Source organism: Pomacea canaliculata, linkage group LG6, assembly GCF_003073045.1.
Source record: "Pomacea canaliculata isolate SZHN2017 linkage group LG6, ASM307304v1, whole genome shotgun sequence".
Lineage (NCBI taxonomy): Eukaryota > Metazoa > Mollusca > Gastropoda > Architaenioglossa > Ampullariidae > Pomacea > Pomacea canaliculata.
This window is the reverse complement of record NC_037595.1, coordinates 30,993,457-31,021,044: the sequence shown is the minus strand read 5'-3', so window position 1 is coordinate 31,021,044 and position 27,588 is coordinate 30,993,457. Positions and strand designations below refer to the sequence as shown.

The window sequence follows — 27,588 nt, the reverse complement described above, 5'->3', positions numbered from 1 at the left end:
TAGAGGTCCAACTACATACAATAACTGTACCCAGATCGGTGACATCACACATCCATCAGGGTGAAGGGTAGAAACCTTGTCTTGTCTTCAATCTTCGTTTAAAACTTTCTTGTGTCCACTGGTGACATTTTGCTGTACAAGTGGTGTGAATAGTTTGATCTTTTCGCATCATTTGCCCTCCTTTACTCACCACTCACCTGTACACAGGTGTGAAATACTCATTTCATGAGGTGCTGTCGATCCCAGCTCTGTACAATTTCCTAATGTTTGCTGTCTATCTTAAGTAAATAAACGAAATGTAAGTATTGCCAGTGGAGTTATGACATGTAAGCATATTGTCATGTAGCAACTAATGACAAGTGCAGGCGATGACTACTGCAAGGGGCCAGGCAAAGGTCGTCTGCTGCTTTTCACGGCCCTACAGGTCTCACAGAAAGAATAAAGTAAATATTAACGGAGGCAATGTACAACAACAGTCTACAGCCGACTGTTAGACGACAGCAATATGTCTGTCAGGTGGGGAGTAGGGGGACATGTGTAACTTTGTCTACTTTTTATCGCCGCCCGCCCGTCACAAACATCGTTACAGTTTGTTTTATTTATAAAATGACTCGGGTAAACATTTGCCGGCCAGTGACATGTTCAACAATGTGTTCCAGTTAGAAATGTCTTTAACTCTCCATTCCTGTATCACTGGATTTCTCTCTGAGCACTACGCTCACGTCTCCAATTGCTAAAAGAAAGACGAAAGAAAACCAAGGAAGGAAAAAAGAACGAAATAAGGAACCCCATCGCCTTCATTGCTAGAAAGGAGTGAAGGAAGTTTATCAATCATCTAACAATTCTAACCCCATCACCTTGATTCCCTTGAAGCTTCTATGAAGGAGTGAAGAAAGTTTATCAATCATCTAACCCCATCACCTTGGTTCCCTTGAAGATGCTATGAAGGAGTGAAGGATGTTTATCACTTCGCTTGAATGTCACTCGATGCTGACAATGGTCACGGCTTGCTAATCACCAGTGCTTCATCATCTTGCATTGTGAAGAGATGTCTAGATGTTGTGGCCCGCATAATAGTCAACATCAACAAGGGTGACGTTTATGTGACGTGGTGTGTGGTTGGCCCTCGCTAATAGTCGCCTAGTCGCGGCGTCTCGCTCCAGCAGCTCGCGTCACAGGTGACGTCACACTCGCTGTGTGGGGTCCGACGGCCGGTGGCCTTTGTTGGTGCACAGCAGGCTTTCTGACAGCTACTTCAATCTTCTGCAGTGTTTGTTTGTTTATCTGTTTGTTTACTGAACCTACCGTGCGGCCCATTGCTTGCGGCAGTTGTAGCAAAGAGCAACAAGCAGCGGAGGACAAAGGCGGCCTTGTGACATCCGTCAACTGAGCTCCCTCCTCCCCATCCACCCTCTCCCACCCATCCCCTGTGAGGGACCTGACAGTCTATCCTGCTACATCTACACACAATGGAGTGGGTTATGTCGGGTAGAGGTCGAAAACAAGACGGTGAGACGATGTCAGCACACTGCTACTCAGTAACTCACATCATCTCATCAAAACATTGACCCTGTAAATTAAAGACCATGGACTGGGTGCACCGTGCGCCCCTAGCGCTGGCTCCATGGCTGAGGTGTAATTACAACATTTATAAAATATATTCAGTTTAGCTGACTGCTTAGGTGTGAACTATCAAGATAGGAGCCAGCGGTGGCTTACTGAAGTTCTCAAACTTGTTTGCAGAGAAAAAAAAAGTTTAAATTAGTTTCAAGACTAGAAACATTCCTTTTAATTCACTTTAAATGTTAATTCTTCAAAACGAGTTTTGCTTATCAATTGCTTTTTACTGATGCTCTCGACAATGTAAAGGCCAACTTAAAGATATTGTTAGCCTCATGGCCTGTCGGTGTACATGGATAGAATCACAAAGTTCGGTTTCCGCAGCCACTTGGTCTTCACTGAGACTGTCCAGTGCCAAAGCTGTTTGGTCTGGTGATACATTAGTTTGCTCCCTTCACCGAGTTTTATTGTTTCCTTAGGGTCCAGAGCTTGTCGACCCCATGTTTTCCGTCACGTGATTTGACCTTTGCCAGCTATGCACCCCAGTGTTGCCAGGAGGGAGCACCACAAGTTATGGAGGACAGTGCGCCTCACATGCTGACCTCTGCTACCAGCGACACCTGGTGGGTGTGACGACAATCGCACTTCCACAGAACCTACCTGTGAGAATCGTCATCGAAAAAAGTTGGGAGGGGGGCAGTAAGAGTGTGTATGGGTGGTGAGTGTGGGTGTCCACAAGGGATCTTGGACTGAATTCTCCTTACATGTCCGTCTGATTCTGTCAGCAGCAGTGTATGCGTTCGTGTGCACTGATGAAAAGAAACATAAAAGCGTGTGTGTGGTGTGTGTGTCTGTGTATGTGTTTACAGGTTTACAAGAACTTGCCAGAATCTTATGTTGGCCTTTGACATGCCCCTTGATCTTTCAGCTTCCCATTCATGCTCCTCCTTTCCTTCCCCTCTTATTTTCTTGTTTTGTGTTTCATTACCTGTGATTACTTGTCATTACCTGTCGACTTGTCCGCACGTTCCTTTACTACACCTGTCCAACACTAGCTACGCGTACCTCCTGCCCTCCTCCCCTCCTGCCCTTTTCCCCTCCCATGTTCCAGTCTATCACCATGACTACGTGTATCTGGCATTGACTGTGTGTTCAGAGCTCGCAGACACACTGGAATCAAGATTATGGATTTTACCTTAAAACTCTCCAAGGATGTCTCTTGGAAACCATGTTGCCGTGAGTTGACTAATGGGGTTGAGGTGGTCGCTTTGTAGGACAGTGCCAGACATGGATGAGCGACTCGCCACCACCACGGCAGCCTCCCTGCACGACTCGCTGACACCCTCGGCATTGTCACAAGCTTTTTGTTTTCTTGTTGACTAATGTCTCCTACAGGACCGCAGTCTGTGGTTTGTGACATAGCTAACACTAAAAGTATTATTACCAGTTATCTATAGCCACTCCACGCTGTTGTTTGTTTACATGAGTTGTTGTGTCCCACGGCATAACTTTTACACCAGAGGTCGCACGTGCAGGTCGTCTAGCAGTTGAACAGGAGGTCAACGGTGACAACACACAGTAGACACACTGTACACTAAGTACTTATTTACCCCACATGGAGGTGCACCTGACTGCCACTATGGAGTTTGTAGGCCAGGCGGGGGGCGGCAGGCAACACGTGTTTGATTCCCGCCAAAACAACAATGAATCCTTCCTGCATCCTGGCGCCTGCTTCACATTTTAGCCTTCTAACCAAGCCTCGGTCTGCGAGAGCACCCAGCACTTGATGTGCAGCATGGGCGGGTCGAGCCCTAGGCTGGGGCCTCCGAGCGGTCCCTCCAGGGGCTAGAACTACACATACCCCCGAGGCAGAGGCTGAGAGGTCTGTGACCGGAGAAGGCGGCGGCAGGAGGGAAGAAAAAAGCGAAAATGCGGCCAGTGCCACCTGCCACAGGCGGAAGGCGAACTCGTTTCCTTGTCATTTCTGGGCTGATGAGATCAACGGGACTGGACCCGCTGCTTCCTGCTGACGAGCTTCACGGCTGCCTGCAGGTGGATGCACGCGCTTATCATCACCTTGGTGGAAGTCAGGTGAGACGGGATCTGGTAATTGTCATCACAGACCTGTTTGCTTCTTCAGCGTTCGATAAACGGTTGGCCTGCTGCACTGTTTGCTCGAGGCTGCTGATTCCACCCACCCCACCTGCCCCTAGACCTCACATTATTTTCAGTCGGATAATGTTTCTGGTGGTTTTTTTCTCATTCACAACGGATGGTGTAGGAGACTCACAACTTTTTCAGATTTTTTGAGCCTCTAGTGGCCAGTGTGTAGACGGGTGGTGGGCTCGCTCTTGTCCAGCATCCAGACAGCTCACAAAAGCGCCAGGAAACTGCTTTGTTCTGTATCAAGAACATAAAGCGACTGACAATCTTGTTAGTGCCACGTGGGCTCAGTACCCAAAGAATAAATGCAATGGCTCGACTGAGCGCACCCGGCTATCATAGTACAGCCGGCCGTAAATCCGGGTTGAAGGCACCCGCTTATCATAGTACAGTATAGTTGAACTGAATGCACCCGACTATCACACCCCTCGCTGTGCGGCAAGTAACCGACTGGCAAAATATGTTTTCTACCCACTTCAGGCCATGCGGTAACTATGTTCAGACACCTGGAGAAGGGTATTCTATTCCTCTATGTGGAGGAGAGGGAAATTAATGACAGACCATTATCAATAATTCAATGTCAGCAACTACGACAGCGATGAATGATGACCGTTTTAGAAAACAACAAACGATGCAGACCAAGGCTAAAGAATTCGTGGTGGTGGGTGGGTGGGTGGTGGGTGGTTGGTGGTGGTGGGTGGGTGGTGGGTGGTTGGTGGTGGTGGCAGGGACACAGTTTGACAATAAGTCGAATGGTAAAGATGTCTTCTAGCTGAGGTAAAAAAATCTTTCATCGGAATCGAGGAATTAATTTAATCTCGAAAATCGTTAAATCAAATTTGTGTTGTTGCCGTTTCTTGCAGATTGGTAATAACCGGCTGTCAAACACCATGTTTATTTTTCTTTTTAGTAAAGCGCTTGGACCCGCCTTTCATGGTGGGAAAACAGCGCTATACAATTATAATTATAATTATTATTATTATTATTATTATTATCAGACCCAATCAACAGTGCTGTCCAGTCATGTAAAACCTGTTATCTGCCCTGACATCCGCACTGACCTACCCGTGTAATGCAATGCCACGTGTGTGAGGCCTGACACGTTTGCTGCTCTCACCTTTCACACCAATGACTTCACTTCAAGCGGGTGGGTGCAGCTGCCATTATCGTTACCTGAACTTGTCCCAGACTGCAGTCGGTGCGTTTCGGGGACGGGATGATAGGAGCGTGCGGCAGCCACCCCGGGGAAGCAGGATGGTCTTAGTGTCCATTAGGGAACAGGAAATGACGGAGAGTACTGCGACACCCTGTCATCGCAAGACCACCCCCTCACAGACACGTGCTTCCCACCCCCATGACTCGAGGACTAGCGAGACACAAGAAAAGAACTTATTGACTTACCATCAGTTAGTCAGGTGCACAGGTCAGTTTAGTCACCATGCACTAAATACTTTCATGGTTGTTGCTGTCAGCTTTAACGGGCATTTCACTTTTGTTACACGGGTATAACAAGGCACAGGTGGTACAGAACTAGCTGAGCTGTAACCTACATCCTGCTGTCTGATTATTTGTTGCTTTAAATACAATGTGTTGGGGAAACAAAACCTTGGCACCAGCAGCTGTTACTGAGACAAGAGTAGCAGTCACATTCACAGAGCAGGTTCGCAAACTTCTGCACTTGTTGCACTTATTCACACGTTCACTTCGTTACTGTTCACAGTATCTTATGTTCTTTCTAACAATCACTTTTCTGTATTTTAGTTAAATCTTCATGTTGAAGGTGAATATATTGTGTATTTTTTTAGTTTCATTCCGGATGGGTTTTTTAAATAGGAAAAAGTATATAAATAAAATAACATTGTAAGCAAAATAACCTTAATATCGTTTATTGTCACATTTTAACAGAAAATCTCCCTTTTGCATGTTTCAGAGCATCAGACAACAGGTCAGAATTTGCAAAAGTACATCAATCGCAGTCTTGAAACTTGTGTGTATTCCTAATGTGCAGTGCAGTTATGACATGGCTAGACGGCCGGGTAGATGGGTGGCCCGACTGGATGATGGACGTGAAGCAGGTGTCACACACCAGGGTAGCAGGGTCAGGGTGTGTTGTCTGAGTGTGTCACACCATCCACGACTAGTCTCTATATCAGAGCCGGGAGCAACCTTTCTGTTGGCGAGACCAGCTAAGGTCTGACTGTTGCAAGTAGAGGTTTCTGGTGTCCTACGAGTGAGGCAACAATCAAATCTTCAACAGCCGAGTCCTCATCAAAAAGCACCTGCAGCCTGGTAAGAGTCACTATCATGTTATGGACTTCTAAAAGACTTTTGATGGAGTATGACACGAAGACCTATGGAGCGTACTGCGGACATTCAATGTGGAGGAAGATCTGCTTCACGACGGTTCTAGCAACTCTACTCGTCAACTACAGGCTCTTTCTCACGACGATGGGTGTGCGCCAGGCATGTCATTTTGTCCCCAGTGCTGTCTAATATCTGCCCGGAGAAAATCATTGGTGATAAACTCCGGGACCATCACACTTCCGCTTCAATTTGGGGGCAGGGGGAATGGGAGGGTCGTGACACAAGCTGATGTGGTTCGCCATGTCGTCCGACACGACACCTTGCCGAAGACGTCCTCCAAGGTGGTCGACGCCGAGGCAAAAGCAAAAGCTAAGTGACTAATGTGAAAAGTGTGGAGAGGCTGTCCACTGGGGGACCTTCTCCTGCGGGTGCATGCCTGGCACCATTGGCGTCAGTTCACCTCTGCTGTGGCTGAGAGTGGTTGGCGCATCCAGTAGCAGTTAAGGGAGAAGAAACAATCAAAAGTGTTTATTATAAATGGGCCACCATGGTAGAATTTGATGATGTCACAACATCATGCTAAACGTCTTCATCTCCTTATCTTGATGCCAACACCACTGACTCTTTCACGCTGACACTAAAACACATTTCCAAAGGTCTAGCCTAATGCAATATTTTGAAATCACCTACATGAATTGCTGAAAAGATGATAAGTGGTGCTTGAACTTTGGAAAGAGCTATATGAATACCGCAGCTGAATCAGCACATACACTAATCAAATAAGTCAAAGAAGGCATTCATCTTAAAAATATATTGACATTTCTGCATTAACATCTGTGGCCAAGACCATAAACATCTATAGCCACAGCCACAAACTTACATTTTTAACGAACAACCATGATTATTTGTGGTCACGGCCACAGCATGCCACTGAGTGGGGTTTCCAATAGTGAAGTGGTTAAAACATTCACTGATCACCACTGCAGAGACGCCCTGGGTTCAGATCTTGTCTCGGGACACTCTCTGTATGAGACGCCTGTTTGTAGGGTTGGCTAGCGGGGGTTTTGTCCAGTTTCACCCCTGCAAAATGACTTCTAGGTGGAAACACTTTCCCGCTGAAGCAACACCATTGAATGTGTGGATTGCTGGACTTCCAGTCATTTAAACTGACTAAAGGTACTGTAAATGTCTTTCAGTCATAACATCTACATATGAAATAAAAAAATGTACAGAGACTAAAAGCAAATGTTATTAAAGACATGAAAATAATAATAATAAAAAGAAACAGTGCCATAAAAATAGGTTAAGTCATAAGTACTAGTAATTATTGTCTCCCCAATCATTACAATAACTTTTTTAAGTCATCTTGTGTATTTTAAGAAAAGATTTGTGTAACATTAAAAGCGTTGTTTGACTTAATTACAGATAAATTATTTTAATCATGCAGAGTTCACTTTATTCCCCAAAATTCTTGTGTGTCTGTGTACATGCATACTGATTGTCAGGTCCATTCTTCATGCCCACTTTACCGCATTTTATTTTTAAGAAGCTATTTTATGCATAACTTATTTTGTATATTAGCACCTAGACTACCCTAAAATTGTACAGGCACCTTCTTTCAGCAAATTTATTTTCCATAGGAGAGTTAGTGTCATTGTCAGGATAGCAAATTAATGGTAGGTCATACACTGCTCTACTAAGTTAAATATACTTGCTGATATTCAAAACACTGCTTCAGTACAGCTCTCTGCCTTTTACCTATAAAATACAAGCACACAGATGAATGACTTTACCAGCAATGAACGTGAAACTACATGTAATTTTAATAATTTAGATATGAAGATATCTGTTTCCTGGTATAAACATAAAAGCAAAAATGATAAAAGAATTGTCTAAAATATGTATTAGTTCTGTCCCATCTAAAACTATGTTACACTACTTTGTGTCAATCCTGACCAAAATCACACACAGGCATCTACGCACACACACATGTATGGAAAGTTCAGGCAATTAAACACCATAAAAAAAAGCACCAACACATTAAGGAAGAAGCATAGCAGTGAACAAGAGCAGGTGAAAGTATTTCTGATTAGTTTCTGCACTTGATTGCTGCCATTCATTTACATCACACATTATGGTTTCCAGTTGTGCTGGTTTTGTAAAAAAATAAAAATAGTGTTGTCAGATACAAGTTATAGACTAATTTTCCCACAGTAATAACAGCTCTAGATCGACGTGCTTCTCAGATGAATCGATAAAATCCCTTTAGAACTTGAGTGATGTTACTTGCCAGTCACAACCCGATGCACAGTACCTTCTTGAGTCTTTCTAAACACCTTTGTGCACTGTGTATCCTCCTATTCATAGCACAACTTTAAAGTAAAACAGAATGTAGTCTAATCAATTTCTGATCTGTAATTCGTCGTGACAGATGTAGATGATGGGGGCGGGAACTGATGTTTTACACCGAGCCAGCAACTAAGGCTATATAACATGTAAGGCAACCAGCTCTGTAAACATATGCCACATGCATAGGAAAAACAGGGTGTCAAGATGAGAGATGAATCCAGGACAGACAGCCCTCACTGTATTGGTGACAGGCGCTAACCATTCCGCCAAGGGACCGCCCTAGATGATAAAGGAAACTTTTATTATGTTTGAATGTTTAAGTAGAAGTGAGTTGTATCCCAAGTTTAAGGATCATGTTAAAGTGTATTGTGCTTCCTTGTATAGGGGGAAATGCGCTACACAAATTACCCCAATAATTTTGGTTATAATTCAGCATCACATGTTGCTTTTCTTTCTAGAACATGTATGGCTCAAGAATATCTTCAAGGAGCAAGATAGATTTTAAGCGACCTGGCATGGAAACCGACTGCGTGTAGTGAAGAAGATTGACACATGCAGCACGTAAGACATCCCTACAAAGGACCTGCAAGGTGCACACCTGCTTTTGCGCCTCATGTACATAATACAATGCTTTCTGCTGGGAAGGCAAATCCAATGCGATGTGTGTGCCAAAGAAGCTGGATATAGTTAGAGGGTGATGGTAATGTCCACAAGACAGCAATATCTGTGTGAAAATACAGTCTCCTTTATAAATGGCCAAATCTAGCAGAGACCACACGTTGTTTGAATTGCACACACCCTTGACTGTGGCTTTTAAAGTTGACTCTGGAAATGACACAACAGGAACACTGATCTGAAGAAGGTAGTTAACAACATCAATGTTTTTCCCTCGATCATAAGCCAGCTCAATGACAGTCTCCCCTCTAGCAGTAAGGGCATCTAACTGGGCACCATGCTTAACTAATGACATGACCATTGACAAATCATTCTGGGTAACAGCCACATGCAGAGGAGTCCAGGAGTCATCATCCAGTAGCTGTGAGTGAAAGGAGTGTGCATTGCAGTCAGCATCATTGTCAATGAGCCAAGACACCAGCTGTTGATGCCTGCACACACATATACACCCATCGCATCCCAAGACAGAACAATGTGAAAGATGATATACTAAATAAGCAGGGTTCTATTGAGAATAGACAGTCTAAAGCAGTTATTTTATATTTATTTTTTATCTGATATTATCAACTTATTATATATCGTCTCTGTTGTTTCATCATCTAAACTCTAAAGCCTTTTTTAAAAGTTATCTATAGGCGAGACAGAGCACTAGTGTGGCTAAGAGCACAATCTGACCTGCAAGTTAGTGCAAGAACAAGCGGAGTGACTGAATGAGATCGGCGATCTGCAGTGAAGCAAATTGGCATGTTGACACTGTGGCCATGATCCACCAGGCAATGAACTAGTTCCATTTCATTATGTTGAATAAAGATATACATTAGTGGGTAGCAAACAAAATCTGTTTTGGACATGACAGCATCAACAGGCAGGCCCTTATTGAGCAGCATCTTCATCACATCCCACTGACCTGCACACAAATCCATTTTTCCACTAGGTACATAACTATATACATATACTCCTATCAAGCACATTTGCGAAAATGACATTCAACAATTATCTGATACTGATAGCCTCATGCACAATTTTTATAATTCAGTTGTATTTGTGTTTGGTAGAGTATTTATGTCCAACTATTGCCATCCAAAGTACCTGTCAGATAAATAACAGAGAAAGATGCACTACTGCATACTGGTGATCTGTCATTTTAAACTGCATACTCCTGAAATGAAGATTTTAATGGAAAATGTCCCATGCTAAAGGTAGGTTTGCTTGCATGGCTGCAAGAGTATGCACAGCCTATTGAGACAGATATAAAACCATATTTCTCATATCCAAAAGCTATAAAGTAGTGCATAAAATCTTATCAAGGAGAAGAATTCTAGAATTAAAAAGTTATCTAAATTATCAGTTAGCAGTTTTATCCCTTTATCCACTTTTTTCTCCTTAAATATTGATAAATGGAACGTACTTCAAATTTTTATTAAAAAGTGATAATGGTTCAGATAGCACTTACCTTCTGTTTTTCCTTATTTAATGTCATCAAAGAATTAAGTACCTTCATAGGGAATACATATACTATACACTTACCTGTGTAGGCACCATATTGATAAGCATCATATGATACTGCATGCCCATCTGAATTTATGACATACATATCTGCTCCATTCTCAATCAAATACTCAGCCATATCACTACTGCAGTAAAAGCATGTCAGGCGAAGAGGGGAGAATTTGTTACACTCATCTTTGAGGTTTACACCAAATTTATGCACCAGATGCTTAAAGCATTCATTAATTTTTTTATCAGTAGTAGCAAGCCAAAGACACACTTCCATGATGACTAGCTTCCAATAGGCAGTCAGCTCATCTCCTAATATTTCTGTCAGAAAATCAACAACTTCACAACTTCCTCCATTCAGAGCATGAATAAACAACTTGACTATGGCAGCACTGTCCTGATAACTGTAATATTGTGTGTAAAATTCCCGTACTGTCCTTTCTGAAGATGTGAATAAAAGTCGCAAGAAGTTTACATTACACGCTGCAGCAGCAACATCTGCATATGTGACAGTGTGGAAGTCAGACGGTACCAGTGAAGAGGCATGCACCACTGAGTGGCGTATCAACTTTAAATAACTTTGATTACTCTCTAGAGATGGCCTCAGAACCAAAGGCAGGATCTCATTGCATGTGTGAAGGTCCACAGTCTCAGACTCCACCTTGGGGCTGTTGCTGCACTCACCTGAATCAAACAAGTGGCATTGTCAAACAGATGACACAATGGAATAATCACTATTTAATAGTAAACTTGCTTGCACAGTCAGATTGTGTACAATTAGATTTATAATCAGAGGCTAGATTGTATAAGATTGTAACAGTCAGATATGGTAGGAAATTTAAAATATTTTTTCAGCTGATTATCTTAAAATAGTCAATTTTCCGAAAAAGTGTCTGAAGAGAGTAAAGATGGTGAACAATCCTTAAAACAAAATCTTTATGGTGAAACAAACTATACAAAAAATTAACTTGTTTTCTGTTCTTACAAGTAACTGGTACCAGTGTCTGGCTTAGTAGATAGCTGTGGCTGCTGACAAACCTATCGTTGATATTGTCAGTCCATGCTGCTTTGAAAATATTCACTCTTTCTTCAGCAAGACTGAATTCTGTAATCACAGAAAAATAGTGAATACACATACTGAGGACCTTCTCAAAGAAAATGATTTATCACTGCACATGAATATGTGTACATGTATTCACTTTCACAGATTAATATGCTCATGCATCTATTTGGAGCATATAATAATCTCTCACCATTTTGCTGGGTTCTGTGTGATATTGGTGTTGCCATCACCACTTCATTCTGAAATATACAAGGAGGAACAAATTGGAACTAGTACTTACTAAAACATTCATTTTACTGTCTGTTATCTATTAAAGACCAAGTAGAAATGTTTTCTAAGCTTTAAGAAACTTAAATACAAAGAGCTGAATAAGCAGACAACGACAACAAGTTGTTTGGTGTACCCTGGCTGAAGTCACACAGATGATTGCGAACAATCCATTTGGGAATGAACTATTTTTAGAAAGGAAATATCCCGGAGTTAATTACAGCTTCACAACGAGAACAGTCCATATGAGAATGAGATATATTTAGAAACGGAATATCCCGGTGTTAGCTAATTGCGATTGCAACCGGTGTAGCTTACTATAGCACATGTAAGTAGCTTACTATAGCACATGTAAGTAGCTTCAGGCGTCTGAACCGAGAGGCGCAGCGTCAACACCCGTGCAGCTGACTTCCTCCAGTCGACTCAGCTGTCGGGAATGGGTACCCGACTACAGGATCGAGCAGCAATTAAAGGATATATATAGCTGCAGGCGTATACAGTTTGATATATTTCATCTATAAGTTCGAAGTCAAAAAAAAACAAAAAACAAAAAAAAAACAAGTGAAAAAGGAATTACTGCAGATCGATGCTGGGCTTCCTCAACCTCACCATATGGTATATTTTTCAATATCGGAATAAGTGCATGCATCGATCTATATATATATAGCACATGTACGTTGAAGTAAAAATTATTTAGAAACATTAATTGATAAATCTATAGTTGCTGTTAGTATCAATCAGCCATGCAGTACGGTCGCAATTTATTATTTTGTGTGCAATTTTGCAGTTGATCGAAATTATGCGAGAGAGCAGATCGAGCACGTACACCACGAACCTGTACACATCGTGAGTACACGATCCCCGCCTGTAACACGTACGTCGATCGGGAGTTGTCTTTGATGTGGAATTCCGGGTTGCACAACTACACTATATGACGTACAAAGCTTATCGTGATATAGGTTCAGCAACAGATACCAATACCAATTTAGTAGAACGGAAATTTGTGTGTGCTGTGGACCGAAACCCTTAACCACGGAAAGACTGTGATCTAAAATTAGTACCAGGCCTGCCAGGAAATTCCCGTTACTATTTCTGTCGCCATATCATCGTCAGCCATCTTGTGGAATGAGCTGCTGCCAAGTGATGTGACTTACTGAACTTTATTTTAGATCGTCTTGTACCACACACTACAGATATTTTGCTCAGAAAGCATGGCTGAAGCAAACTGTAGTGATAACATGAGGAACGAGTTTTTGAGGTACGCATCTTTTAGTTGTAACTCCAGTTTCCACCTGCCTAGTGGCGTGTGGGCATTACAGTTAGCTGGGGCAGGATTCTGTCGGACCGCGGCTTGTTCGCAGTGGGAAGTGATTTGCTTTTCGTGCGGACTTAAACTGGACGTGAGGACATTGTCCAGACGGCCTGTGCTAGAAGTTCATAGACTGTTGGCACCAACGTGTAGATTTGTGACTGGAACTTCCGATAATCAGCCTATTCCGACATATCCTGCCGTCTCCAGCTGGCTAACTCAAACCTTCCTTTTCCCTATACCACAAGTTTTCACTATTACGCAGTCGGACAACACTCAGAGAAATGGAGCTCGCAGTGTTCAGGAGCAAGATCAACCAGATCGTCGTCCTGACCACCAGCAGCAAGGACCTCTTATTACAAGTGGACCATTGCCGCAGGATCTTGTTCAAGGACTTGCAAATCCTGTGTTAGATGATTTTACATTAGCTGGCACCGTCGCAGAACTAGGGAGTGATTCCAGTTTTCTTTTGAGCACAACGACGTTTGACTTCGCATCAGCACCAAGTCTGCCTTCAGACTTTTTCACAAATTTTCAGAATATGACGCAGGATGACGCACAATCATTCACAGTTTTACCTTTGGAGAATCAAGTTCAGTTTCCAGAAGAAGTCCTTGTCACTGATGGGAAGGCAATGGAACCAATAGGTAATTATCCAGACCCTGATATATCAAACACAGAAGTACATCAATACAAATCAGCAGTTACACCAGGGGAAGAGAAGAAGACAATAACATTTGAAGATTTAGGCATAATAGTACAGCGACCAAAGCGTCAAGATCTTGCAAGTCTTCCAGCACGATTGCAAACTTTCCACATGGGATGGTCAAGCCCCAGTGCCTTGAGTACCAAGGAGCAGCTGGCAGAAGCAGGATTTTATTATGCAGGTAATAACACTTTATTTTACTTGAATTTTACATCATTTAAAATAATCATTCTTCAAACTTTATGCCTTTTTTGTTATTTTGTTCATTTAGTGATCTGTTTATGTATTTATAGAGGTCTCAAAATGATCTCCAGTTATAGAGATATAAATCTCTCAAGCATTTTACAGTCAGGGCCTAATTTATTGTAATGGCTCAGTATATCCTTATTCAAAGATTGAAGTGCTTGTCAACACACAAGAAACTTAACACGATAAACTGTTTTGACTGGCAGGTTATGCAGACTGCTGTCGGTGTTTTTACTGCGGTGGTGGACTTAAGAATTGGGAGGCAGAAGACCATCCATGGATTGAACATGCGCGTTGGTTTAAGACGTGTCCATATGTCCGCAGCTCAAAAGGACTGGAGTTTATAGATGCTGTGCAGTCCCTAGCTCAGACTAATGCTGCTGTAAGTCTCCTTTGCATTACAATATATCAGTGCAACCAATATCACAGTTTCCTTTGCTGAATAATACTGTTATTTTTTTCCCTTATCTTTAGCATGATATTACCTTTACAAATTTTCCTAGAAAATTAATATATGCTAACAGAAATATAAATATTCATGTGAAATGTTTGCTTTGTTGTCAGTAACATTTTTAATGTCATGGTCTCCATTGTTTCCTTTAAATCCAGATCCATATGAAAGATGTTGTAAAGGAAATTGACAGAATGTTAACAAAGATGCTAGGATCAAAAGGTGAGGAAAGAATTTTTGTTTTCTCTTTAATACATGTACTGTAAATGTACTTTTAGTTGCCATTCATACCAGGTGGCAGAAGCTGAGCATTTTGTGTTATATGCAAAATAATGCATTTATTACTATAGGAATATGCGAAATAATGGTTGCATTCTTTATCTTTAACTGTATGCCTTGTTTATAACCTGATATATCAAACTAATTATGACAGCTGTGTGAAAATGAATATAGGGGAGGCACATGATCACATGACAAATGTTAGGTTAACATAAGTGGTCTGTAGTAATTGGACTTGACTAAATTATCGTAAAGTACATTAATAGATAAAATATGAACATGGTTGTCTTTATCAGCATCATTTTCTCAATCCTAATTTGGATAATATTAATTTGCAGAAGTTTGTAAAGTAATCAATCTGTTTACAGGTGAAAACACAAATCATTGTGAAACCAGCGAGTCAGATCCTTTACTGGACAACCTGGATGATACAGATGATTACCAAACCATATTAAGTAAGAATTTGATCATTTTCATAATGTAAAAGTGAGCAGTCTGCCTTTCAATTGTACGTAATTTACATGACCGGCCAACATGAAAAAGTCAGTTCTCTGTTACCAGGTTTTTGCCTGTTTAATTATGAACGTGAATGTGTTTATGTACAAGCTTGCAATTTTTTAAGACAAAGTCAAACAGCAATTGTTCCACATTCTTAAGCATTTACTTCATTCTAAAATTATTGTAATTGATTCAGTTGTCTATTTAGGAAGACTTTAGACTTCAGTGACATAAATATTACTTGGTATCATTAATAGTATAAAGTGTAGTGGTGTTGCTAAGAAATGTTTTGGTCCCCAGGAAATGCCGAAGAATTGGAAACAGAAAATGAAGAACTGGTTCATCAGAAGATATGCAAAATTTGCCTGGATAAGGAGGCTTGCATCTTATATGTTCCATGTGGACATCTAGTTACCTGCTCACTCTGTGCACCTTCAGTGAGGGAGTGTCCTGTTTGCCGGCAAAAGGTCCAAGGGCAGATCAGAACAACCTCAGTGATATGAAAATGAAGATGATGCTGTTAGTGAAAAAGAATAAAATACTTGCAGTGTGTCACATGGGATTATGTGTATTTGAGCTGCTTACAAGTGCCAAAGGTGGAGACAATGTGTCTGTTTGGAAAAGCACTCTTGTCTTATTGAAATACATGTCCACGAGTGAAGAGTGCTTCCAACATTTCTACTAACCATAGCCATCCATGAAACATCACAGACGTAAAGCTTACTCTGTCATAACGGCTTTATGCAGTTAAAATTTCCTAGTATTTTATTCTGCTATTGAAAACTGTTTTTTACAGCGTTCAATATCCACCACATCACTGTGATACTATGAGTATGATACATTGATGTTTATGATCTCTAATGTTTTGGTGTTTATGATTTTGAATTGGTTGAAAGTGACATACTGTACAACAATAGAATGAAAAGCGTATTGAAATGCTGACTTTTTTCCCCCCATCTTTCTCTCTCTCTCTCTCTTTTTATTTTTTTATGAATGAAGCATGGCTTTCTGTGATTGAATCTTAAGTACATTGCTAGTATTTAGTGAAGATTGGATCTTTCTTAATTGCCACATTCATTTCTAAGGACTGCTTAGATATGATAATTTATTATGTTTGGTAGAATTTAGCCCTTCAATTTCATAGTTTTGATAATGCTATGCAGTGATGCATCCAAGCTTAGGGGAAAATGTGGATCTTTGGGTCACTGATTTTAATTGTGACCAAGCTTTTAAGGGGTGGCATATGTGTTTACAGTACAATACTTGCACTTAATCTTATCAGAACAGATTCACCATAAAACATGCAGTTCATTTAATGAGAATAGATCACTGGCTCACCGAGCCACTTTGTTCTCTCTCCTTTGTGTTTGTGAGAGACAGGGTGAAGGAATTACTGGTTTGTAATAGTTGCTTTTTTTGCAGCTGTGCATGAAGTGCTAAGAACTTTAACAGAAGAATCAGTATAATTTATTGTTTGAAATAACATGATATAGTTCTTTGTTAATTTATGATATTCTACAACCTCTCTGTGACAGCATTAAAAAGAATTTGTATTAATCTGAATGTAAATTAATAATGGTCATGGAAGTTGTACTCAGTGATTTCTTTTTAATCTTTAAGAGCATTATAGAAGTTTGAATGAGCTAAAGGACTTGAAAAAGTAGGGCTGCTATTGAATTATAGAGAAGTAGTTTGTGACAAAGGCCCTATGACTAGGTCTACAAGACTTATTCTTCCTATCATAAAACATTAAAAGTCCCTGGAAGAGCTATGGTGTGGCTTTGTAGACAGGTGTTGAATGTGCTAGAATTTGTGCCAACAGCAGAAACACTCTGTCCACCTGGCTGGATACAAGTATCCAGTGCACTAGGGGAGATGGAAAGCTGCTGAAGAAAAGGGTCAGCTTCTGCTCATCACATACCAGAGCCAAGAGATGGGGAATTATACTTTTCTTGCAGGTCACTGCCCTACTAGATGGTGAACTATATTTTTCTGATAGGTGACTGCTCTACTGGATGGTGAATTATAGTTTTCTTACATGTCATTGTCCTGCTAGATGGTGGGAGCTTTTTACCTTTACATTCTCCATGGGTAAGCAGGATTTGGGATTTTGTCGGTGATTTTGACATAAACAATGGTGTGACCTATTGGCATAAGTTTAGCATAAATGCATTGTCAGTTTGCATAATTTTTTAGGGTGGTGGGGGGAGCCTACAAGTATAGATTGGAAAGCAAGTATTTTATCAGGGTATAAGATACAGTCTGGTGGCTGTCTACCTTGAGAGAGCTGTTCAGCTACCAACAGACTGTGTAACACTTGTAGACACTGGTAATAGCACAAACATTGAAGCTACACTTCTACAGACTCAAACATTAAAAAGTTGAGGACAAAAGTAATTAGGGAATTGAGAAAGTATTATATATGTTTGTTAATTTTGAATACTTGACAGCTTATACAAATTTAGGCATACTTTGTTAGGTATTTCTAGAGAATCTGTAGTCTTGTCAGTTTATGAATTTTGCTATGGCTATAGGTGATTTGGAGTCTCAGCTAAACAACTGGCTTAAATGGTGTGCTGTACACTTATGCAAACTTATTGCTGTATAGATAACTGCATTGTACAGGGCTGTACTGTGATTGATTTTATGGAATACTATAGCAGTATGAATGTGGCTATGAGTTTATAAGGCTGTCTTAAATAAATATCTCCTGAACTGCAAAAGATGTTTTTTCCCAAGCTCTGTATGATGAATGGTTATATACTTATGTTAGTTTCATCAGTGGATGGAAACAACACCTTTTATAACCAGATATGACTGCACCCAGTAGGAGGACACCAAGGAATGATCAACTGCTGTTAAAGTTATGTATTGTGTAATAGTATAATGGTAATCCTTTCACACCGTGCAGTTCTTTGCCTTGTTCTCTCCTCCATTTTCACCTGTATAATTATCTTTCTTTGAATGAATGGCAGAAATCATGTTGTGCTGTCATGAATACCTGGTGTGAATAATGGATGATATGAATGGGCGTGAACAATATGACAAATTAAATTTTGTGTTTTCATACCCAGTAACCTGTAGCATTCACTTGCATAAACCACTAAGCTGCTCAAATAATGAACTGTTTGTGCTGGTGCATATGTCAATAAACAAAACAAATGTAGATTTGTTGCCAGTTCTATGAAGGAGAAAAAGATTGAACAAAAAGAAGCAAGCAGTTTGTAGTGACCGTGTCTGTCAGCCGTCCAGCAATCTTACAAGCACGACATTTTTCAAGGGACGTAACCACTTTATTGTAGTCTCGCTGTATTAATGCAGTTTTTCCCCTTGCTTCAGCACCGTAAGCTTGCTCTGCATCTCACTGGTCATATCTCACAAACTTTCTGAATACTGTGAGACAAAAATGTGTTTAAATTTTAAAGAACATCATTTTAAAATGTTATTGTAGGAAATTCCCTAGCATTTTTGGTCTGGGAGCACAGTTCACTTTCACGGTCTGTGATTTGTGAGCACGAAATCGTGTGTCCGTCAAATTCTGGTTTCTGGTTTCTGGTTTCGGACAAAACTGTACATCTCACCCTCCCATGCTTGCACGTTCAGGTGTTTGTCGTAAAGGATTAGAAATAGGATATCAAGCTATGGCTTGAGTGTGCTTTTTCTACATTAAAGTACCTTAAAAAGCATTATTTGCAAAGCAGAAACCAGACCTCTTCCTTTAATCAAGACATCACCATCGTTTATTGATTGATATGAAGGTAATTTGATAAGTTGGGTGAAAACCGAAATAAATTAAGCACACGGAAGAAGGAAAACTAAACCTTTACACTCAACGGAAAAAGAAAGTAGCACTCACTGTGGCTGTTGGCATGTTTTCACTGGCCTACCTTAGTGACTGTATGGTGTGTTCAGTGCACACCCGTCTGAGATGAACTCGGTCATGTGACTGAATAGGTCCCTTGTACACTGCCGGCAGTTGCAGCCGCCATGTAATATCGGGTGTTAAAGTTCGCCCTATAGAGCTTCAGTCGATGAGTAGATGGTCTTTGCTTGCTGACGGAAAGTGTGGATCACCCCAAGATTATTTTGGAGAGGCTGACGATCATCAAACTGGAGGTACTGATCCGTGTGCGTTGGTCTCTGGTAGACACTGAAGACCAGCCCGTCGTTACCTCTGCTCCATTAACAGTCTGGAACAGACTAGGATTTTTCTTTAGCTAGAGCTTCAGCTCGATGTATTATGATGGAGCAGTGTGCCAACCACACTTTAAACAAATATCCTTCTTCGTCTTTAAGTGTGATAGTGTGCCACTAGAAACATTTAGGATCATTCTGTGACCTTTCTTCAGCTTTCATGAAAGCCTCCTCCAAAAAAAAAAAAAAAAAGAATCACAAAGCCGGCAGAAGCAGAAAGCATGGCCTCAGTTCTCATCACTAGTCAGAGATTTGACACCCATCTTGGCCTCTGACCTGTCGTGGGCCCTGGCAGCACCATCAGCAAGCTTTACACGTGCACTGAACACACACCTCTCCCTTAAACACTACTCCTAGCAACCTTTCCCATGATGCTAGTCATGTGTCACACCCTTCCTTTTGTAATATCATGTTAGTCTCAGCTCTTGTTAGTTGGTTCCTCTTTGCGTTTTCTGTATTTGATTTTATTCTTTGTTAGTAAGGTTGTTTATTCTTGTATAGTTCGTATGTTATTTGTTTGTTTTTCTGTCTCTCGTATGCAGTTATTATTGTTGTTGTTGTTGTTGTTGTTATTATTATTATTATTATTATTATTATTATGTTGTGATATCGGACACTTGGTGTCGAGGCTCTGCTAGTCCTCAACTCTTGAAATCGAGAGCTCGCTATGCTTTGACATTATTACGGACGTTAGTTATGAAGCGAATTTTTAGCATGCTTTGATTTATGTAAAACTAGTCTAAAATATGCTTTTGTGACAATCCGAGTGTAGCGCATACACGGACAAATGTGATCAGGCGCGCACACAAACACAAGGGCACATGCAAGGGGAGATAATGGTGAGAAAGATGTGATTACCAATGACAGCCGTTTTAAAATTTAAATATTTTTAAAAAAGTATAATTAAAGAATATTACTGAACCCAAGAAAACTCAAAACTTTCTGTGGCTGCCTCTCTATCTCTGGCCCCTGGCATGGGACCCAGTGCAGCACAAAAGGGAGAGTTTTTACACACAAGGGTTTTGTAGACAACAAGGAGCTCGTCTGTAGAAAAGAGGAAACATGCATGTAGAAAGGAAGGAGCATTCTTGTAGACAAAGGAACAAGCTGGCAGGCTTTGTGAAAAGGCGGTGGTTTGATTGCGACAGTCGATAAGTCTGTCTTTAGTCCCAGCAACAAGACCGGGGCTTTGCCTGGAGCCTGCACGAGCTGCCCACCTCGCATCTCTCGTCTGTGCACAGGATGTGGCAAAGACCGAGCAATTAATGCCTACTCTTGCCGCTGCCCGGCCACAGGCAGTGTATGGTTGCTGCAGTGTCTGATGATGTTGCTGCGTGTCGTTGAAGAGCGGTGTCTGTTGGTGCAAGATCTCCCCATGTTGCTTGTCTAAGCCACCCACCTCCTGTCCGCGGCTTTGACCGTGCCTGTCCGCTCCCTGGCCGCCTGCTGACGTTAATTAGATTGGAGGATCGCTTGTCGAACTGCTCGTGTCTTCATTGTCCGCCCTGTAGATGTCCTCCCTACAGCCTGGGGATGGGAGGGATTTGGACCTGAGCCCGTTGACTGTTGGCGCTGTTGCTGTGAGGTCAGCGCGAGATGAGGGAGGCTGGCAGCCAAGTAATGGATGACCGCTCGACGTCTGCGGTGCTCCATCTCGTCTGCTGCTCAGGCACGACATCTACGTCACGAGCAAACATGGCGCTGGCTCGCGGCGGAAGTGACCACGATCGTTCGATTAGGAGCCGCTTCCTTCACCTCGTCCGAGAGCAAATTGTAACAAAAATGATCCGCAGGCAAATTATGACATCCATCTGTAACCCGATCAGCGAGTGTTTGCCAGGCTGGGTGTTAGTTAACGCTGAGCACAACGAGGGGGTCCGGGCCCGCAATCAGCGAAACCCGCCATCAGTGAAATTGGAGGCGGTGGCCATGTTTGGAGGGGATCGATGCCGGGCGATTCCTTGTCGGCGGTATTGTCTTAGGCTGGCCGTCCCGGCTTGTTTTACCTGCGCCATTTGCATAAGTGATTGAGGCGCTAGCGAGAAGGTCTTCCTGCCGACCCCTGCTGGCCGTGCGCCCGAGAAATCTCCCAACATCTTGATGGATTGCCGCTGCTTGACTCGCGGACTTATACCGAGGGCTGCGACTCTCAAGCAGATCATCAGCTCTGGGCATTCATCCACACTTTAGCCAGTTGCAGATGACTTAATGGTTATCATGATGATACTTCCATACCGCATCGTGAGGCACGATACAGTAGGGGGAGCATTCATGTAAACATGTATGTCGTCTCCAGTCCAAACTTCCCCAACTGACAAATCTCGCTTTTGTAGGGTGAACTGAGTGTAACTGTGAGTGTAACACCTGAGTGTAGCACCTGTGTACGGACGGCCGACTCTCTCGCGTCTCTGGCTGGTCTGTCATCGTCCTCATTGTCGTCCCTCTACCATTACACGACGAGCGATGAACATGATGACTTGAGAACTGCTATGAGTCGATGGGCGATGATAGACCCCACATCTGTCTGATAAGGTTTGTGACTGAGCTCCCAAGAAATTGCTCAGCAAGTTATTGTTACATGGAAACAAGCAATGAGAGAACAGTTCTTGTCACGAACTCTCATGGCACAAACATGTTGAAAGTACTTGGCTTTGTGTTGTTGATTTTTGTTGATGGATTTATTTCTGTCTTGAGCACATAAAAAACAACCAGGAATGTATTTTTTTTAAAGTGTTTGTTCGTAGGCCGTTCTCATGAGTTATTCCTAAAGTTTTTCTTTTTGCATATTCTTGTTGAGAAAGGGTATTGGTAGGAACACAAACTTTGTCCTGCAGTCTACCCTCCGGCCTCATGGGAGGCTGCAGCCAGCGCAAGACCTCGAAGCATCTGTTCACGTGGTGTCGCGAGCCTTGTGCTCTGGCCTCGGGGTCTTATCTCAACTGTGGAAACTGTCATCGTCATTGGTCCTTCTCTCATGAATAAAGCAGATTTATGCTCTCTGATTTAAGAACTTATATTGTAAAGAAACCAAATTACTTTTTGACACTCTGGATCTGGTCAGTCCTACAACCTGTGTGTGTGCGCGTGTGTGTGTGTGCGTGCGCGCGTGTGTGTGTGCGTGTGTGTGTGTGTGTGGGTGCGCGTGTGTGTGTGTGTGTGTGTGCGTGTGTGTGTGTGTGTGTGCGCGCGATGCTCTCTCTCTCTCCCCATGTGTCCGTGCTTTTGTACATGTAGCCGATAGAAGAGGGGTAAGAAAGGAAATCGGGGTGTAAAGGTAAGAAACACAAAAGACAGTAGTGGCCCTTGACTCCGTGTCGCCGACTGAAATGTGCAAAACGTGTGGAGGTGGGTGACAAAGCCGTCACGCCAGACGCCGCTAAACCAACGCCAGCTTTGCACGGATGAAAGCAAAGACTGTTGTTGCTGCCGTTGCCCTTGCTCATTCATGCGCCACAATATGAACTGATGTCAGGTGACGCGCACACGGGGTATCAAGGGCCACCCTAGTCGAGGGCCCCTACCCAAATACTCGCAGTGGGCTGCTCGGCACAAAGCAGTTAACGGCTTCCATCGCATCTAAGCTATTACAGCCTGACACTTGTGTTGCAAGGCGGACATTTACATATATCATGAGACTGCACGCAACATTGCCAGGACACCGACAATCTGCAGGGTGGGACCGCGAGAGGGGCGAGCAGGGGGAGGGACGTGTGTGTCCACCACCCCGCCTTCACTCCTGCAATGGGGCCGTGCAGTCACTGCTGCCACATTATATGTAAAAAAAAAATCTTTTCTAGTGCAGATCTCGACCACTTCTGTCATTCCACGCTAACAACGAATTGTTACTTCTGTTGGAAGAAAAGAAAATATTTGACAGAAAAATAAGAGCAAAGGCAAAGCTCACGAGAGGGTGGGGAAGAAGAAAATAATGAAAGTATTAGAAAGAAAAAGGTGGCGACTGGACTCGGGTGCCTGTGGCGGTGTGTGGTCGTCGTTGTCACAACAGTGCTTACGATGGCTGCCCCTCCCTTCCTCGTCCCCCCACAGGTCACCTCCAGGTCTGTTAGCGACAGGACTGGCGGCCCCGCTCCATTCACGCGCCATGAGCAGCATAAGGGCCGCTGATTATAGTTGCAAATGTCCACATTCCCCAATTTCCAGGGGAAGGACTCTTCTCGCTCATTAGACTGGCTTTTCTTGACAACACAAGTCAAAACAGTTTTGACGACTTGTGAGGATGTAAATCAAACTCAAATCGAACTAACAAATCCTTCTCCATCACTCGGACTGCGGTCCCAGCCCCTGATGTTGTACTGAAGGTTGATGGCACTTCTCGCCACAGGCTGTTTACAGAGTATATGCACATAGACGATTACAGGTCATTCATTCGTCTCTTGATTGGTAACAGTTCTACTAGTGCTGCTCACCTGGATGAGTACAGGTACAGCTGCGGCTGTAGCCACTCAGGCCTAGCTTGACAGACGACAAATCTTTATTTACAATGATAACAGAACAAACAAATTGTGCTTGTTTACATCTAGCCCTCTAAGCAGAAGAAAGTGAAACACTACATTGCTACCAGACACAGACATTATTACAATCACAGCAAACTACGGAGCGACCCACCCGCTACGTCACCTTGTCAACTCGTCCTCTGACCTCTTGACTTCCTTGCAGAACATAGAATACAGCACAGAATGGTCACATGGCCGAGCCAGACTAGTGTTTGACTGTTGAGCAGGGTTCCTGGTGTTGTGAGTGTAGTGACCGGCCATTGGCTTTGTGTTCCTTGTACGAGGCACCCAGTAACCTCCGGCACTTGTTCTCGGATGCTGTTCCTCTCTCCGCATCCACAAGCAGAGTCCACGTGTGACATCCATGCAACAGGACCGACACTAGGTGCACCTGTACACCTTGCTGCACCAGAAGCCGTCCATCTGGCCGTTGGCGCTGTTGCTGTCACGATCTTGATGCAAACATCTACCATACAGCATCTGTCTTGTGGCAGGCTGGCTCCATGGTGTACTGCTCACTCCCTGTACCTGTACTGCAAGTACTCCGTGTGACAAGTTAGAGTGTTAAAATGATGTTTAACCTGTTTACTAATCTTGTGCCAAAATAAATAAATAAATAATAAGGTGCTAAATAATTAATGGACGATTAAGCTAATTTTTGTGTAACATCCAGTCCATTGTATGTTTGACGACATGTTGTCTGTGTCGCTGGTGTATTGTCACAGGGACAGATAATTCAACATTCCTTCGCACTAGCTATTATGCACACTTTCATCCCAGAGAAAAAGCTGATCTCCCCTGGCCATCTTCACCACCCTCTGCCCACCTCCCCATCCCATCCTCCACTCTGTCCTAGCGCCATTGCCAAGTAGCCTCTTTGCTGCATGTTCCCGCGGCCAGAAGTGTGATGTGGACAATGGAGACAGCAGGCGCCCTGTGGCCATCTGGACTAAAGATGGTGCAGGAGGATGGGAGGGGAAACTGCAGGGAGCAGTCATTTCGTCAGTGGGGAAGACGGCTGCTGACAGCCCATGGTGCAGCCACGTGACCACTGCAGCAGCCTCCCACCATGGATGTCACACCCCTCGTCCCACCACCACCTTTGGTGTCCGCTAGAGAATGAAGACAAGCCTCACGAGCGACTCTACAACGAGTTCTCATACACAAATTGTGGGACACTGGATGATGTGGTCAGGGTCAGCCTGACCCTGTGTATTAGCATAATATGGTGTGAGTCTGTCATGTCAATAAATAGCTGACAAGTATAAATACGTCATGACACCTACACTTACAAGACTGTTCATTGCCCAAAGTAAACCTCGTCAGGTAGGAGGTAAACAACAACAAAGTACCATTGACGACACCAAGACGACCACCTACTGCCCACAGAACAACCTCCTGGTGAGGAGGCCACGTGTCTGCAGTGGCTGTGGCCGCCTGGTGAGCGAGTGTTGACAGTGTCCTCCATCACCATGGTACTTCATGTACACAACATCTACTAAGTACTGATGCTTTATTGACAGTACAGGTGTGGTCGGTGGCATCTCAGTTGCCGATGTTCGTTTAAATAAAAACATTTCTCTGGAATCAACCTGAGCTTTGCATCCGCTGCCATACCCGAGGCCACGAGACACGGCAGAAGACAAACATTCACACAACTATCGTGACAAGACCACGTGACAGCTCCAGCCTCTCACTCACTCACTCACTCACAGTGCGAAATCACCGCCAGGTGGAAGCACTCTCCCTTCCAATGTCAACAACAAAGCTCTGTAATCCAACGACTGAATAAGCAAATTTCTCGATCATATCTCGTTTCGAAACCCATGATTGTAATATTTTCAGTTTATTTTGAGATTTATTCTTTGACAGTGTGTCTTGAAGCCAGTATTCCTACTTCACAGCTGTGTATTGTTGTAAAGATGTCAAGACTGAGCTTTGTAAAATCAGCTCAGCTCAGTGAACCCTCCCTGCTGACTACTAAACTCACCTGAATGAGGTGGCACCTGTGAGAGAAGTGAGGAGATCAAGCAGACTCACTCACTCACTCACTCACTCACTCACTCACTCACTCACTCACTCACTCACTCACTCACTCACTCACTCACTCACTCACTCACTCACTCACTCACTCACTCACTCACTCACTCACTCACTCACTCACTCACTCACTCACTCACTCACTCACTGTCAGATTTGAACACACCACCTTTCAGTCTTCAGACCTCGTCTCTAGCCACCAGGCTATACAGCCGTTACCAACTAACGTATCTAAAGTTCGTGAAGAAGTCAAGTTCGCCGTTTACAAATCCGCTGAACCGAGACGCACACGTCCCAGAACCGGTGACGTCATCGACAACGAAGCTGCTGTTAACGAAGATGACTAGTGCACGACGGACCACAAACACCCTGCTACTAGGTCCCTCCAACTGCTAGGAACACACACGTCATACTCAATGGAGTGAACAAGATCGGAGTGACAGACGGCAACAACCTACCCGATCCTCTCCTCTCTCCTTCAGACATCATTGTACGCGTGGTCAGAGTTGCCTGCCCAGTCAATGGAGGACATCGAAAACTGACAACAGTACCCTACAAAGAACACCAACAAGAAATAAGTGACAAGATGGCCGGTCCTCCACAGTTCATGACAATTGCTATCCTATAATGTCGAGGACTTTGTGTGGACGGCAAGACACTAGCAAGACAAGGGAGAGAATAAGTTCCACTGACCCAGTGACTACGCGACACGAGGTGTCCGTGCTAACGGTCACCAGGACACAGCACGGGACTCACCCGTGAAAATATTTCACATCTTCAACTGCGACATCGAAGGTTTGCTCGTGAAAACACACTATCGTGGCTTTGTACAAACATTAACGTGTTTGTTATTGTGTTTGTTATTGTGTTTGTTATTGTGTCTTACAGACATTGCTTGACGTCAGCAGTACACTGCAATGTTTCTCTGACTTCCAACGATACTTCAGTCCTGCTTCTACACTTACATCGCAAGGAAGAGCTGCCGGCCGATATCCTTGTTTTTAGTAAAAAATGTATTTAATAAGTTTTTGCATAGACTGCAGTGTACGGTTGACAATTTGATTTTATTGCAATTTGACACCGAGTTTAACGAGACAAGTTCTGGACTTAAACCCACAGATGAAACGCAGGTTCGGAGACAGACCAGGAGGAGATCGATCCTCGGCCCAGAACCGGATCCGCTGGGGTGGTATGGTTGCGGCACTAGGAGGACAAAGAAGACTAAAAAGATAAGTGGGTTTTTGTGTGTGTGTGGGTTTGTGTGCTGCTTCCACCATTTTGTAAGTCTATGATCATGTTGAAGCACAGTTACATCTGGACTTCAGGCCTACCACAGAGACGTTAATATTCGAATACCACTTCTACCTACCGCAGCGTTCTCATTGGCAACCTACTATTTCTACCTACGCATCTGGTTTTGTAACATCATTTTCTCATCTCCATCTCTTCCCAGAAGCACATTTTCCCGAGTTC

General features: G+C 43.1%; 2 protein-coding genes across 2 annotated transcripts; one reads left to right on the top strand and one right to left on the bottom strand.

Annotated features, from left to right (window-relative positions):
* Window positions 1-6,823: 6,823 nt before the first annotated feature.
* On the bottom strand, window positions 6,824-12,211 carry LOC112565778 (ankyrin-3-like). The gene is made up of 6 exons (XM_025241534.1): window positions 12,197-12,211; window positions 11,802-11,850; window positions 11,534-11,653; window positions 10,579-11,232; window positions 9,727-9,958; window positions 6,824-9,482 (listed from the first exon to the last, which is right to left on the bottom strand). The coding sequence occupies exons 2-6, from the start codon at window positions 11,836-11,838 to the stop codon at window positions 8,831-8,833; spliced, it is 1,695 nt and encodes a 564-aa protein (XP_025097319.1). The 5' UTR covers window positions 11,839-11,850; window positions 12,197-12,211; the 3' UTR covers window positions 6,824-8,830.
* Window positions 12,212-12,281: 70 nt separating this feature from the next.
* LOC112565779 (baculoviral IAP repeat-containing protein 3-like) lies at window positions 12,282-18,090 on the top strand. Its single transcript, XM_025241535.1, has 6 exons — window positions 12,282-12,493; window positions 12,666-14,074; window positions 14,346-14,521; window positions 14,749-14,812; window positions 15,238-15,324; window positions 15,668-18,090. Exons 2-6 carry the CDS (start codon window positions 13,090-13,092, stop codon window positions 15,868-15,870), a joined length of 1,515 nt encoding a protein of 504 aa, XP_025097320.1. The 5' UTR covers window positions 12,282-12,493; window positions 12,666-13,089; the 3' UTR covers window positions 15,871-18,090.
* Window positions 18,091-27,588: the final 9,498 nt, after the last annotated feature.